The following is a 16,848-nucleotide window of genomic DNA, read 5'->3' on the forward strand; positions in this document are numbered from 1 at the left end:
GCACAATTATGCAGTCCACCTTCCTCTTCCATTTGTGATCACATAAAATCACTGTAGCAACTATAGCAATTGCATACAAAGAAAAGTAACCTTAGGAAAGTGTATTTTTTGCCATTTTTTAAAGTAAATTTAGCAACTGGAAACGAGAAAAGAGCCAGCGTCATGTGATCGGTGAGCTCTCTGAAGACCACCAGCAAGTGCCTTGTGGATCATAGTTTGGAAACTTCTGTTTTAGAAAAAGTATCTAGTTTCTTAGGGTATCTGTTTTGTTTTGCTTTTATTTATTTTCTTGGAGAAGCAGTCTCCACCCAGAAGTAAAATTCTGGTATAGAGGAATCAAAACATAGCCAGTTCATTTACTAAGTTTTTATAAAGTTTATCAGATTTTAGTTAATATTTATAAAAGTTACGTCTTACAGCTGTGGAGTAAAGTAGTTCTGGCTCTTCTTTTCAGTAACATGGGTTGCGATCAGTTTAACAAGGGCCCAGTGTACCTACTGGGAAGGCCACAATCCTTTAGTAAAAACTGGTGAGCGTGCATTCTTTGAGAAATTAAATTAACAGATAGGAACACATTTTCCTTTTTTACTTCCAGGAGGGAGAATATAAGAAAATGGCAGCATCCTGTGTTTGGCGCATTCATGGGTAAGACAGGTATGGGGTAGTACCCATAGATAGGTCCTGTATTTGAATTAAAAATTCAAGCATCTAAGAGGCTTCACATTTTAAACATTGACCAGGTTGATGTTTGTAAACCTCATTTTCTCTAACTGAGATTGAGAAGAAGGAAAAATACAGAAAAATGCATGGAAAGTGTTCATTTAAAAAAAAATTCACTATGTGACCAAAATAAGGTTTTTAGACTGCACCCTAAAATAAGTAATTACAAGGACGATACCAAAGCCCAAATAAACCAGTATAGATAGATGCTTCAGTGTGGCAGACACACTACATGTCTTGATCGCTAATCAACCACCCAGGTACACTGTGGATTGCAGACAATGGCCAGCAGCTGCAGCTAAACTATATTTCAGTGCAAACATGCTTTATACTTAGAGCCAATTGGAGAGGGAAATGGTGTTATTCCTGCTGGGATATATTTTTGTTTCCCCCTTGTTTCCATCTCACCTTCTGATTTCCTTTTCTCCTTGTTATCTCTGATCTTGTCTTCTGTTTTACTCTTTTCTCATCCTTTCTTCCCCATTTTTCTCCTATTGAACGTAGTGCACTGTCTATCATATTTTCTACTCTTTTCCTCTAATCTGCCAAGCACTGCTAGCATGTTAATGCTGCGGACTCTCCCAGAAATGCGTGGGAATTTTTCCTCCAAGGGGAAAATTTGGTCCTATATTTCTACACATACTCGCATTTTAAAAGTTTGACATGTTTTTGTTCTGTTTGTTAAATAGGATTATTAAAGGATACTTACATTAAATAGGAATCATATCTGAGGCTTTTATATAATGTAAAGGGGAGTCAGGAAACAAACAAATTATAATTTTGTACATTGAAATATGCACCAATTGCCTTAAAATTACATCTTTCACAAAGATTACTCTCCAGCGTAGGAAGACCTTATCCATTGTCTGGAGGAGAAGCAACTGAGTTTCTGATTCATAAGCCAGAAACCTTCTCTACTACAAATATTATTTAAAAAACAAACAAAAAACCACCATACTCTACAATTAGAAGTTTATTGTTTTAAAACAAAAACCAAAAACAATCCCTGCCTAACATAGTATTCTGGGCTCTAGAACTTTATTTTTTTCCTTGTTAAAATCCGTTTAAGTCAGTGGCAAATTTCCTATTGACTTCAGTGGTGCAGTATCAAGCCCTATTGGTGAGAGAGCACAATATAGACATGATGGACAGTGCTGATAGCCAATCCAGAAGGGAGTAATTAAATCCAACAGAAGGAACAAAACAAAAAGTATACTTGAGGAATGATAGCAAAACATTTCCCCCCCATGCCAGAATTTTATTTATGGTTGGGGGTCTCATGTATATTCCAAGGAATTTTTTATAAAAGTGCATCCAGGTAGCAGAGAACATCTACTGTAAGGTTGCATTTTCAAAGTGATCTGTAATAACATATCACCATAATGTCTTACCTTTTTTCTCCATTTAAAAGGTTCTGAGTTTCATTACAGCTGTGTTAACAAGGACATTGTCTCTTGATCTAGGATCTTGTTCCTAAAGACATTTCAGATAGTACCCTTGGTTTTCTGGGACTTTGGAAGCAATATATTGTGCAGTGTTCATTCATCATTCACTTGAAAAAATAGTGTTTGGTGCATTCCTGCTGCCAGTTCTAGTGATGGGACTAGTAGATTAAAGAACATTTTGTAATGTAATATAATGCATAATATTCTCTGCAAATAGTGATACCTACTAATTTACATTCCTTGTTGAGAAATTTTATGCATATGTAAACATATGTATAGTACAGATGAGAGACAGAATACATAGATTGTATGTGGTATAAAGGTTTTATGTTGACATAATTGCACAATAATAATAATAATAATAATAATAATAATACCTAGTCTTGTATAGTGCTTTGCATCAGTATATTTCAAAGTACTTTACAAAGGAGGTCAGCATGATGCTCAGGATGGCTGCATTGTTCATGAGTGGTAAAACCATGATTGACTAATGAAGATCATTCCAGATGAGCCAATAAGACTTTTATACCATGTCATCATGTACTCTGTATATGCCACATGTTACAGAAAGCTATTAGAAAAATTTTTAGCATTTTAAAAGATTTTATTGGTACTGTTTTGCATTTCTTTTCCTCTTAGCTTTGTGCCTTTTGTTACCATGATTCCAAACTATACATGACTTTAAAGGAGACATAAAAACCTCAAAAAGAGACTTAAAGTATTTATTGTAGATAACGTAATATATTTTAAGTCCAATGCTTTGGACTCTGCCAGTGCTAGAAGAAAATGTTGGATCCTGTTGGAAAGGGGAAGTCCCTGTAGGGTTGTAAGATAGTGGCCTTTGTAAGCCTGTGGAAATTAATATTTTTGGATAAAAGTCCACATTTGGGCAAAGAAACATTTTGTTATGATATGTGTTTTTAAAAAATGTCAGATTTCTGAAGCTGCTTATGAGGTTGCAAGTGTTAGAAGTGTACCAGTACTAGTGACTTAGTGGGCAGAGAGCAGGTGAGCCAGTTAAAATCTGCATGAAAAATAAATTTATCACATGAATGTGGGTATGTGTGTGAGAACTATATTTTCATTTTGGTGCTTGGAGGAAGTCCGTTGAGGAGCAGCCATGAAACAGGCACAGTCTTCCTTTAAGAGATTGTTGTGTAGTGAATACAAAATAATACTGGGGAATGGATATAGGACTGTAATACTACATACAATTTAAATTCCTTTCTGTAGGAAAGTTAACAGGAATTGATTGAATCAGAATTTGTCAGTGTTAGAGTGGCAATTCATTAGTTTGAAACTGAACTTGGTCCCTTCTTTTATGAGCAAGCACGGTCTGGGATTGCTTAAAATACTACTTCTTGGTCAGTGGGAAAAGACAGATCTAGTGTTTTTGTGTTGTTAACCCCCTTTCTAACCAACTAAAGGAGCAGTATTAACAGACTTAGAAGGGAGGTAGGCCAGGTTCTCAACTGAAGGGACATCTGTAATGTGTGGCCTTATGGGAGAGGACTAAAGGATGGCCCTTGATGGGAAAGGAGTTAATAGCTTGTTGGATGTATGTGTAGAGGGGAGAAGGTCATTAAAAATTGAAGAAGTGTATGAAACCTGGGCTGTAGAATACGTACTACTATGCTGTTTTTTCCCCTCTTCTTACTGCAGTTTGACAACCATCAGGAAATATCCCAAAATAACATTCATCTTCTCTTTGCTCCAAATTGTGGTACTGGTTCTCTATGTTAGTGGTCATGGAAGGGCAACCTAGAGAAGTTGTGAAGCAGTTTTGTGGTGGTCACTGTGGCTGTTTCCTATCTCTTACTGCCTTCATCACCAGTATATTTTGGCTAGCTTGGGTCGAAATAGGGCATAAGAGCTGCCCTTGTTTCATCAAGTAGTGCAAGAACTCAAAAAGTAATAACAGAATGTTTTTTAAGTACATCAGAAGCAGGAAGCCTGCTAAACAACCAGTGGGGCCCCTGGACGATGGAGATACAAAAGGAGCAGTTAAAGATGATAAAGTCATTGTGGAGAAACTAAATTAATTCTTTGCTTCAGTCTTCACGGCTGAGAATATTAGGGAGATTCCCAAACCTGAGCAGTCTTTTGTAGGTGACACATCTGAGGAATTTTCACAAATTGAAGTGTCACTAGAGGAGGTTTTCGAATTAATTGAGAAACTTAAAACAAGTCACTGGGACCAGATGGCATTCACCCAAGAGTTCTGAAAGAACTCAAATGTGAAATTGCGGAACTATTAACTATGGCTTGTAACCTGTCCTTTAAATCTCCTTCTGTACCCAGTGACTGGAAGATAGCTAATGTAACGCCAATATTTAAAAAGGGCTCTAGAGGTGATCCAGGCAATTACAGACCAGTAGGTCTAACGTCGGTTCCGGGCAAATTAGTTGAAACAATAGTAAAGAATAAAATTGTCAGACACATAAATTGTTGAGCAAAAGTCAACATGGTTTCTGTAAAGGGAAATCATGTCTTACTAATCTATTAGAGTTCTTTGAAGGGGTCAACAGACATATGGACAAGGGGGATCCAGTGGACATAGTATACTTAGATTTCCAGAAAGCCTTTAACAAGGTCCCTCATCAAAGGCTCTTACATAAATTAAGTTGTCATGGGATAAGAGGGAAGATCCTTTCATGGATTGAGAACTGTTTAAAAGACAGGGAACAAAGGGTAGGAATAAATGGTAAATTTTCCTAATGGAGGGGGGTAACTAATGGTGTTCCCCAAGGGTCAATCCTAGGACCAATCCTATTCAACTTATTCATAAATGATCTGGAGAAAGGGGTAAACAGTGAGGTGGCAAAGTTTGCAGATGATACTAAACTGCTCAAGACAGTTAAGACCAAAGCAGACTGTGAAGAACTTCAAAAAGATCTCACAAAACTAAGTGATTGGGCAACAAAATGGCAAATGAAATTTAATGTGGATAAATGTAAAGTAATGCACATTGGAAAAAATAACCCCAACTATGCATACAATATGATGGGGGCTAATTTAGCTACAACTAATCAGGAGAAAGATCTTGGAGTCATCGTGGATAGTTTTCTGAAGACGTCCACTCGGTGTGCAGCGGCAGTCAAAAAAGCAAACAGGATGTTAGGAATCGTTAAAGGGATAGAGAATAAGATGGAGTATATCTTATTGCCCTTATATAAATCCATGGTACGCCCACATCCTGAATACTGCATACAGATGTGGTCCCCTCATCTCAAAAAAGATATACTGGCATTAGAAAAGGTTCAGAAAAGGGCAACTAAAATGATTAGGGGTTTCAAACAGGTCCCATATGAGGAGAGATTAAAGAGGCTAGGACTTTTCAGCTTGGAAATGAGGACACCAAGAGGGGATATGATAGAGGTATATAAAATCATGAGTGGTGTGGAGAAAGTGAATAAGGAAAAGTTATTTACTTGTTCCCATAATATAAGAACTAGGGGCCATCAAATTAAATTAATGGGCAGCAGATTTAAAACAAATAAAAGGTGGTTCTTCACACAGCACACAGTCAACCTGTGGAACTCCTTGCCTGAGGAGGTTGTGAAGGCTAGGACTATAACAGGATTTAAAAGAGAACTGGATAAATTCATGGAGGTTAAGTCCATTAATGGCTATGAGCCAGGATGGGTAAGGAATGATGTCCCTAGCCTCTGTTTGTCAGAGGGTGGAGATGGATGGCAGGAGAGAGATCACTTGATCATTACCTGTTAGGTTTACTCCCTCTGGGGCACCTGGCATTGGCCACTCCTCGGTAGACAGGATACTGGGCTGGATGGACCTTTGGTCTGACCCAAAGTATGGCCATTCTTATGTTCTTACGTAAGAATGCTGCTGCTATTTTTTCTAATAGGGTGATGCAGATTATCACTTTTACCTTATCTAGATGATGAAAATCTTGCGTCTTGGATTTGCTTCTCTCTCTCTCTCTCTCTCTCTCTCTTTTTTTTTTTTTTTTTTTTTGAAGGAATCTTAAGCAATTCTTTGTGTGGCTTCTTCCACTACAGTGTCAAACCAGTAAATTTATTTTCATTTTTAACCATTTTCAAACTGAAATGATAAAGTGAATCCTCTCTCATTTGCAGCTGTTTGTATAGATTGTGTGATCATAACATAATTTGTCTTCGTAGTGGATGATACTGGAAAGATAGAACATGAAGGTTCTGCTGAAATTACCATGGAAGCGGAGTCAGAAAGTGATCCGTGTAAAGTGGACAGCATTTGTCCAGAAGTCATCAAAGTATATATCTTCAAAGCTGATCCTGGAGAAGATGATTTAGGTAAATCAGCATGGTCATTTTAGAATATTCTAACTTCGCTTCTGAAATCCTGTATACTCTGAGACTATGGCTTTTCTCAAGTCATTTGTGAAGAGCCATGGATTCTAAATGTTAAAGAATATAAACTTTTTTTATATTATTTTTCAGTTTAGAATGTAATTTGATAGAAATGTACTTTAAAAAAACACTTTTATTCTGGTCGTCTTAATTAGGAGGCACGGTAGACATTGTGGAGAGTGAATCTGAGAATGATCATGGAGTGGGACTACTTGATCAAAACAGTGTTCGTATTCCAAGAGAAAAAATGGTTTACATGACTGTAAATGATTCTCAGCATGAAGATGAAGATTTAAGTAAGTAGGTGGCCTTTTTTTGCGGACAGGGTTTTTATTTTCAGTTATGTGAAATTATTATTAATGCTGTTTATTCTTAATTTCTTTTTCTCTTAGATGTTGCAGAAATTGCTGATGAGGTTTACATGGAAGTGATTGTAGGGGAGGAAGATGCAGCAGTGGCCCATGAACAGCAAATTGATGACACTGAAATTAAAACTTTTATGCCCATAGCTTGGGCAGCAGCTTATGGTAAGTCATGTACAAGCACTTCTTCAAGAGTGGAATTGGTGGTAGCAAAATATCTGAAAAAGCATTTACAATCAGAATGTCATAGAATCATAGAATATCAGGGTTGGAAGGGACCTCAGGAGGTCATCTAGTCCAACCCCCTGCTCAAAGAGGACCGATCCCCAACTAAATCACCCCAGCCAGGGCTTTGTCAGGCCTAACCTTAAAAACGTCTAAGGAAGGAGATTCCACGGCATTGTGTGTTGTACAGTTCCAAAATGCTGTCACCCATAAATCTCTAAACAGATTCCTGAAAAGGAAGATGAAAATTTTAAAGCAAGCCTCTCTGTTTCCATTTTAAGAGGCATTTCCTTCATATAAATAATGTAGAAGGAGGTACAGCAAGAAGTACACAGGCTTCCAGCTGAAAAATTGTATCTTGAGTACCTCTGGCCTTCACAGTTTTGGTGTACAATAAAGGCTGGCTTGGAAATAGAGAGATGAATATTTTTGTCAAAAGTGACAACCAGGAGAATGTAGGATTCATGTAAATCTTAGCTGAGAAGCAGTGTTAACTTGTGACTTTATTTTGGGGTGCCTGGATGAGTACATAAATATATAGTCTGGTACTTGGAAAATGAAATACCTTTAAAAAGCAAGCAGGAAGCGAACACTGTACTTTCCATTTAAATAATTCTTGGGTAGAACTCAGAGTTGCTCTCCAATTTTTCAGAATTGTTGTTCTTGCTTATTGGTATATGGGCACTAGTTGAGATCTGAACTGACTTTTCTCCTTGTTGGAGCAGATCATTTATGTATTTAGGTTATAGAAGCACCCAGGTACCTCATCAAGATCGGGACCCTGTATGCTAGGTGCTGTCCAAACACACAGTAAGAGACAGTCCTTGCCCCAAAGTGTTTACAATATAATTTTAAATAAATTGCTACAAGTGGTGTAACAAACTAAAAAATGAAGGATAAAGGCAACGGTGATAGGAACACATGGCTAAGTAGCTGTGTGAGTCATTTAAAAAAAAAAATCCCTTCTGTATACCTGCTTGTCCTTTATTAATTGGACGTTTCATATAGTTCTCACAGTTGAAGTGAATGTCGAGGAGGGATTTGAAGAACAACAGGGTAATGACTATACAAATTAATTTAGAGATGACAATCGAAGCTGGCATTATTAGCGACATGGAAGAGATGAGGTGAGGGATAACACAGTAAGATAGAAGAATGGATGTGTGGTGATGGGCAGCGTACTGAAGGGCCTTAAAAGATGAGAAGAAAATTGAATTTCTGATGGGAAAGGGATGCCAGTGGATGTACTCAAAAGAGGAGGAGCAATATGGGCAGAATCTTAACCCCTATGTGGATGGACTTGAGTGGACTGAAGTGGATTTTCCAGGATAGAAAAGGAGGAGATTGTATTAGTAAAGACAGGAGATGATTAGGGCTTGGGTGAGAGTATTAGTTGTTCAGACAGAAAAAATTCTAGATCTTAAAAATGTTTTTGAGGAAGAAGCAGCAAGATTTGAACATATTTTGGATGTGTGGAGCTAGAGAGAGAGTGGAATAAAAGATGACATCTCGATTACAGATCTAAGTGACATGGAACATGGTGATGATGTCAGTAGTGTCAGAGAAAGGGGGCAATGAAATGCTGAGGAAATGATTGGAAAAGATGAAGAGAACCAGGAGAAGATGGTGACATAAAAGGCAAGGAGAACAAATATGTCAAGAAGGAGAATGTTTGTTAAAAAGTGCTGAGAGATCAGTGTGGGTAGAGTTGAGACCTTTGATTTGGCCTGAAGAATTCATGCGAGACCTCAGTGAGTGCAGTTTCAATGGGGATCCAGAATGGAGTTTGAAGAACTTAAGTCAACAGTTGTAGACAGCATATTCAATGAGTTTTAAAGATGAGGGAAAAAAGGGAGGACAGTAGTCAGAAAGAGAGGTGAGACGTCTAAAGTGGAGATTTTTGAGGACGTGGGAAACAGTAGTGTGCTTGTATTGTCAGGATGTGGGATCTGATGGGAGAGGTGAGAAAAGGGGAGCGGAAGGCACGGGTGTCACTGGGGCAGGTTGAAGGGGGCTTAGAGGAGGTCAGATGAGAAACCTCAAAGTCAATGACAGGTTCAAAGGAGGAGAGCGTGATGGAGATAATGTTACTGGGGAGGTTTAAAAAATAATCACATTTTATTATTTTTTTGCTACAATGTGGCAGAATCCAGTGGCTCTACTACTCTCCATTCTAGAAAGTAGGGAAAACAGTTTCCTGTATTTGAGAACATTTAGATCCAATTTTGTCGTGTCATAATCTGTAAGGACTCTTGTGTACATACTTCAGTTATGTTTTATTGTCAGATGTGAAATTGGTTCTCCCTTCCAAAAGTATTTGTCACCTGCCACACAGACTCTTCAGCCCTTTCTCTGGCTTTCCTCAGCTGATACATGAAGTTCAGAACCCTCAGGTTATGCATGAGTCTGTTGCTGCCTACATTTTTTTCTCTCATTCATTCCTAAACACCCACTTCAACTCTTTACTTTTATCTAGCTGCTTCCTTTGTCCTCTTCCCATTCTTGTCTTCACGCCTTCTTATATGCTACCTCTTCCATCTTGAACTGCCTCACTCTCCTGGAACATAAAGAGACCACTCTTCGTGAGACCGCTTCTCAAAGCTTACATATTCCACAAAATCTTATCAATGTTAACCAACAAAAGATGTGTTGTTAAATAAAAAACAAATCTTGATGATTTCACTTGTAGTTAAATCCATTATCTGTTGCGTTATATGTCATTCTGTTTATATGTACTGTTTGTATATTTAGAATGTAAGCTCCTTGGGGCATGGGTGATATCCTCCTCTTTTTTTTATACAGTGTTGAGCACACTGTTCATGCTCACTAAAATTAATTTGTACAAGGTTAAATCTCCGGATTTGTGTAGAGTGTGAGTTATGTATATTCATGTTGTTCTAATTCTTATTAAAGTCTCTGGCACATTCAGCAATGACTCCCAAATTAAGGGTCCAATCCTGCGAATCCTCTGCATATGGAACTTTCATTCTCTTCAGGTCAAGTCAGTTGGCTTGAACAGGATGAGCATTCACACACAGAGGTCTTACAGGATTGAACCCTAATGGAATAATGGATATCAGGTATAAATCGTGTGACTTGCACATGTTTCCTGAGATTAGAAATTCTTTGTACAGAATTACTAACCAGAAATGTATGGGAAAATCTTTTCTTAAAATGCAATATTGAGATTAGAAAGAGAGAAACCTTTGTGAAATGGACTTCTGTTTTCTTCTGTAAACTACATTGGATTTGAATCCGGATCCTTCCCCATACAAATCCAGTACCTGCACCATTCAGTTTATACTAAGTACACAGTTGTTTTAGTCCTAGATTTTGTCGTATACTGAGAAGAGTGCTTGTGGATCAATTAATTTGAATGGCCTTTTGGTTTAACAACATTACCATAGTTTAGATAAGTTATCGAGTTAAAATATTCTCTTGTCTATTTTTCATTTATCATTATATTTTCTATAGTCCAAATAAATTTTAGAGTAACTATGGTAGATAATTTTAATCTATTTTATTAGGTAATAATACTGATGGGATTGAAAGCCGGAATGGCACCGCAAGTGCTCTCTTGCACATAGATGAGTCTACTGGACTTGGGAGACTAGCTAAACAAAAACCAAAGAAAAGGAGGAGACCTGAATCCAGGCAGTACCAAACAGGTGAGTACTTAGATGCTCAGGTAATTTAGTGATAGGGCTATAAAAGTTCCTCGATAGAGACATATTGATACTCATAAACAAATGTGCATTGCCACTGAGGTCTTGAAGACACAACATTCTGTAGAGAGAATATGGTTACTTTGCTTCTTGGATTTGTTGGCAAGATGTTCAGCTTACATACCCAACTTGTATTTTCTTTTTAAAATTCTGAAATAAAAATGTTAGGAAAACTTAACTTCACAGCTTCAAATGGAAGTGAATCCTTCTCAGGCAAAACAAAAGCAATTTTGTGGCAAAAAGTTAAATTCTTATACATTTAACTTGTTAAACCAATTTGAATTGACTAGCATATACAACCTTTTTCAAAAACTGATCTTGGCCAAATAAAATATTGCTGTAAATGGTACTTTTCTAAAAATCTGGTTGTCCTTTTTGTATATACAATAAACTGAATAAAGTTAGTTATGGCAGTTACTCAAACTTCTTTAGTTACTTGTTAAATTATCATAAGTTACTTTATCTATAAAGTAAGTATAAATTCTATACATGTTCTCTCATGTCTCTTAAACTTACTATAATTATGAAATAAGTTACCCTAATGGTCTTTTCAGAATCTTTACTTGAAACCACAAGAGCAGCTGCATGGTGTTAACATTAGTAGGCTTCTACCTTCACTGAATTATTTATTTTTCCAATGAAGTAAAAAGAGTACCTCTCCATTTATTTAGGTGTTCTTGACTTAAAATACAAATATCAAAAATTCCTTTCCATTGTAACTAAACTGCAGCAGTTCCATTTCGTGTAGCCCCCAAGTAGCAGACCAGGTGAATTAACGGTTGAAATAATCTTTCCTTTTGCACCACCAACTACCCTGTTAATCCTCCCTTATTTGGGGGAAAATGTGCTTCACAGAGTTCCCAAAAGGTAATCAAATGCAGGCTAATTTGGACAGAGCTGAGGGAACGAGTTCCAAAGCTGAGGAGCCCTTACATAAAATGTTGTCCCATCGACCCACTCTCATTCATACCAAGAGGAGTCCAGCTTGAACATCTCTCCTACTTGTAACCATGACATATGGCATGAGGAGGGAGGTAGTCTCTCAGATATGTAGGTTTTAGCCCTGTTTAGTGCAGGTCATGTGGCACCAATGTAATATGCTCACAGTGCGATGTTCCGCTTAACAAGTGAGCTGATGAGATTTGTACCAACTGCAGTTTGAGGGTGGTGTTATGTGTAAACCTATGTAGATTTCATTATAATAGTATAATCTTGAGAAGAAAGACATGGATGACACATGTAAGTTCTGCTTCCGAAAGAAATGATTGCTAACTCCTTGCCATTTGTATATGGAAAAAAATCTATCCTGTCCACTGCTGCTATCTGATCTCACAGCAAACAGAATGTACAGTATATTACAGAAATTATATTGTGTAGGAGTGTTTGTGGTATGAATGGACTTTATTCATTTTGATAAAAAGTATAACTTTGAAATCTGGAATGTTATGGGGATCATAAATAGTTTGCTGTGTGAGATTGTGTCATTGGTTCATAGTTGTCCTTTAACATAAATTTTCCATTTTTGATTAAAACGTATCAATTCTGATTAAAAGACAATTTTGAGAGAATGTTGAAGGATCTGTAATCACTGACATGTTAACTTATTCCTTATTGAGTTTCTACAAATTTCTTTCATGTAGTCTGTGTGACATTGATTCATTGGTTGTAAAGATACCCTTCTCTCTGTATGTTTCATACTTGACAGCAGTGCCAAATGCTGAAGTTTTGAGTCTGCACTTGTTAGTGTTGGGAGATTCTGATTATCAGTGCTATAGAATTAGTGCAGAATAGTGGTTAAAGTGAACTTAATAATATTAATGGCAGTAACTAATTTGGATTTATTTAACAGTACGTAATTATTGTTACGTAATTAAATGATTTGAAGTAGAATGTTTGATGGTCAATTTTATGATACTTTGTTTATTTTCAGCAATAATCATTGGCCCTGATGGTCATCCTTTGACTGTCTACCCTTGCATGATTTGCGGAAAGAAGTTTAAATCCAGAGGTTTCTTGAAAAGGCACATGAAAAACCATCCAGAGCACCTTCTTACGAAGAAGAAATACAGATGCACGGACTGTGATTACACTACCAATAAAAAAATAAGTTTACATAACCACCTGGAGAGTCACAAGCTGACTAACAAAACAGAAAAGCTTATTGAATGTGATGAGTGTGGGAAAAGCTTCTCTCATGCAGGAGCTTTATTCACTCACAAGATGGTGCATAGGGACAAAGGAGCCAACAAAATGCATAAGTGCAAATTCTGTGATTATGAGACAGCAGAACAAGGGTTACTGAGTCGTCATCTTCTGGCTGTCCACAGCAAGAACTTTCCTCATATTTGTGTAGAGTGTGGCAAGGGATTTCGTCATCCATCAGAGCTCAAGAAGCACATGCGAATCCATACTGGTGAAAAGCCATATGAGTGCCAGTATTGTGATTATAGGTCTGCTGACTCTTCTAATTTGAAAACTCATGTAAAGACTAAACATAGTAAGGAAATGCCATTCAAGTGTGATATTTGTTTTCAGACTTTTTCAGATACCAAAGAACTGCAGCAGCATATACTTATACATCAAGAAAGCAAAACACATCAGTGTTTGCATTGTGACCACAAGAGCTCAAACTCAAGTGATTTGAAGCGGCATATAATTTCAGTACACACAAAGGATTACCCTCACAAGTGTGATATGTGTGATAAAGGCTTTCATAGGCCCTCAGAACTGAAAAAACATGTGGCAGCCCACAAGGGTAAAAAATTGCACCAGTGCAGACATTGTGACTTTAAGATTGCGGATCCGTTTATTCTAAGTCGCCACATTCTCTCAGTTCACACAAAGGATCTTCCATTCAGGTGTAAGAGATGTAGAAAGGGGTTTAGGCAACAAAATGAGCTAAAAAAACACATGAAAACACACAGTGGCAGGAAAGTTTATCAATGTGAGTACTGTGAGTATAGCACTACAGATGCCTCAGGCTTCAAACGGCATGTTATTTCTATTCATACAAAAGACTACCCTCACCGTTGTGAATACTGCAAGAAAGGTTTCCGAAGGCCTTCAGAGAAAAACCAGCACATTATGCGGCATCATAAAGATATTGGGCTGCCTTAAAGTCTCTTTTACAGACTTATGGCTTGGAGTTGTAAAGGATATTGCTTTTCAGGCAGTCAGCTTATTTTAAAGCCAATCACCTGCGATCACAAAAAAATAAAAAAATAAAAAATACTGTGCATTTGATTTATTGCTGTATACAAATAGGATTATTGCTTCTAGTTGACTTTTATACATTTTGTTCAATAGCGTGTTCTAAATTCTATTCAGTTTGTTTAATAAATGAGGAAAAGATGGCAACAATAAAGTTGCATTTAATAAAGTAAACCCTGTCTCATACTGAATTTTTCAACCGTAATAGCTTATTTAAACATTTATCTTACTGACTTTGTTGGTACTCACATTGTCCATGTTAATGCAGTTTTGTTGTGAATTTTAAAAATATTTTAAATTTTCTCTTGCTAAAATTGTCAGTCATGTACAAAATAACATGGAGAATTTTAATGTCAAGAATAATGTTATTAGGGCCAACCTATTTGTCTTATTTAGTGTATACATAACTTGTGGCAAATTAAACTTTACATTTGAACAGTTATATTTAATATTACTGAACAAAAAATACATTTTGCATTTTTATTCAGGTTTCCTTTACAAAGGATCTCATTCCTCCCTTTATAAAAAGTAAAAATTATGGTTGGGGGCATTTTTTCAATACTTACACTTTTTGGAGTAGGAATTTATTCATAAGTATTATGTTTATTCTCTGTGCTTCTTTGTCTTTGAATGGTTATGTATCACAAAAGAGTTTTGGTTTTCTCAACTTCCTGCTGACTACCATTGGAAACATAAAATATAGCTCTTCCACTTACCTGGATAGGCTGCAACTTCTTGTGTACACAGTTAAGTGTACCCCAATTGAATATGATTTTATGTATAACAACATAAAACAGCAGTATTTGGGTTAAATCACATTTTTGCTGGGAATTATTTTAGTTTTATTCTAAAGTCCAACAGATGTCTCAGACAGTTTTGCAAATGTATTATTTAGAGAGAGAACTGCAAGTAGGAAATAGTAGGAGCAGAGGATTTTTAAGGAACAGAGATCCAATTTTCATGCAGATATCCGTAATAAAAAATAAATTATGACAGAGGCAGAACTGTTTCTAAATAGAACATTTTTCATGAACCATCAGCAGCTGTGCTAAGCTGTTATTTATTAAATAATTAGTATCCAGAATTAACCTAGTTTTTCTAGTCTATGAACAAATGGAAGAGCATTACAATTGTATGTAATCTTACCACCTGAAGTCTATTACTAAGATAAAGCTGCAATGCAATATTGGTTACTATTTGCTGTGTAAATGTGTAAGATACAAAGTCATGTATCTTGAGACGACAAAAGGTAAAACAAAACTGAATTGCTTGAATACAAGTCATGTATTAGGGACTGATCCTGGAGTCCTTATTCAAGTAATCAACCCACTGAAGTAAGAGGTTGATTGAGTAAGGATTGTAGGATGTGGCCCCAAATGACTATAGGATTAGACAGATTCTGCAAGCATTAATCCCACCAAGTAGCACTGATAATAGTTCCATTATATTTAATAGGTCTACTCACTGGGAGCAAGGGATGCAGAAGCTGGCTCTCAGTCCTTAATCAGACCCATAGTGAATGAGTTTTCCTCTTTCAGATGCTTATGTCCTAAATCTTTACTATTTTGTTTTCTTATTGCGAACTGCAGCTATCTCTCAGCCAGTGAATATGTTTTATTGTAAGTGTAAACACTTGAGTTTAACTTGGACTTGTCTTTTCAGGCAAGGCTAATGCTGTTTTTCCCCACACTTTTTTGTGATGTCTGATTAATAGTGCCAGACATACTGATCCAGTCCTACACTGGCTAATGTTGCTAATAATAAAGAGATCCTGATCATTTCACGTGTAACTGGTGAGCAGACTCCTGTGCCTGACTTCAGTGGGAATCTGTGGTCACAGCAGTCTGCCTGCAAGCTGTATGTATATTACAGGAGCAGGTCCATAGTGTGTGAAAACTTGGTGCACGTTTTCCATTGAAATCTTGCAAAATATCTTTGTTCAGATTGATTTTTCTGTGTAAGTGTTTTGCAAGTGGAAAGCTGAAAACTATAAATTCCACATAAATTCCCACCATATTATTGAGAAGTTCTAGCCATTTTGAACTATATATTTTTTAAATAAGCTGAAAGACAAAGAACACAAACACTTTTACACACTTTATTTCTCTTATGTAGTCTGGAATCATACACACTTTTTTTAAAGCACAATACTGAAACTTTTTTTTTAAAAGAGTAATTAAAGGTTTGGTCAAGTGGATTTTGTAAAATGTATTGTCTGTATAAAGAGAAGATGAAATTGTAGTTATTGTTAATGTACTGACATTAGTTACAGCTAGTTTTAATTCTTAAATAATTTGATTAGCATATGCTATAAAATGGATGTTTCAGTTAAATGTTTTTAAAAGGTACCGATTTTTACAAGGACACAATATAAATTATTGTTCTGTAGAAATGCCCTGTTACATATTGTATGTCCCTCCCTCTGTACACTTTGTAAAAAAGAAAAAGAAAAAACAAAATACATAGAATCATATAGGGATGTGTGACATTATTGTAATTGTGTACTTGATAATAACGTGAAAAAATAAAAATCAGAATATTTTCTTGTTAACGAACGTTTAGTTTACTTGGTTCCAGTACTAAGTTATTACTTAATGATACACACTTTAAAAAAATTTAGCATAAACGTTTATTTTTATCCCCCCATTTCTCAACTTGTGTGCAGTACTGGATACAAAGTGTTTAAACGGTTTACATTTGTGAAGCAAATAGAATGATTGATGATCCTTCATTCTTGGGCATTTGATCATTTCTTATGCTTAGGTTACAGGTACTTTGAGACCCTAAGAGGGCAGGTCCTCTGAGTTCA

At 36.5% G+C, this 16,848-nt stretch overlaps 1 protein-coding gene across 7 annotated transcripts in view; it reads left to right on the plus strand.

Annotated features, from left to right (window-relative positions):
* Nucleotides 1–16,590, plus strand: part of ZFX (zinc finger protein X-linked) — a 221,199-nt gene extending 204,609 nt beyond the window's left edge. For 6 of the 7 annotated variants that reach the window (XM_073357499.1, XM_073357489.1, XM_073357480.1 and 3 more), the window contains 5 exons: nucleotides 6,311–6,460; nucleotides 6,673–6,813; nucleotides 6,910–7,044; nucleotides 10,632–10,772; nucleotides 12,760–16,590. In XM_073357499.1, the coding sequence (XP_073213600.1) occupies nucleotides 6,311–6,460; nucleotides 6,673–6,813; nucleotides 6,910–7,044; nucleotides 10,632–10,772; nucleotides 12,760–13,946 (1,754 nt within the window). In that variant the 3' untranslated portion in view covers nucleotides 13,947–16,590. Of the gene's footprint in view, nucleotides 1–595; nucleotides 646–6,310; nucleotides 6,461–6,672; nucleotides 6,814–6,909; nucleotides 7,045–10,631; nucleotides 10,773–12,759 lie in introns of all 7 variants that reach the window. The other variant, XM_073357527.1, reaches the window with a different exon arrangement.
* Nucleotides 16,591–16,848: the final 258 nt, after the last annotated feature.

The sequence above is a fragment of the Lepidochelys kempii genome, chromosome 1, assembly GCF_965140265.1.
Source record: "Lepidochelys kempii isolate rLepKem1 chromosome 1, rLepKem1.hap2, whole genome shotgun sequence".
In the NCBI taxonomy this organism is placed as follows: Eukaryota; Metazoa; Chordata; order Testudines; family Cheloniidae; genus Lepidochelys; species Lepidochelys kempii.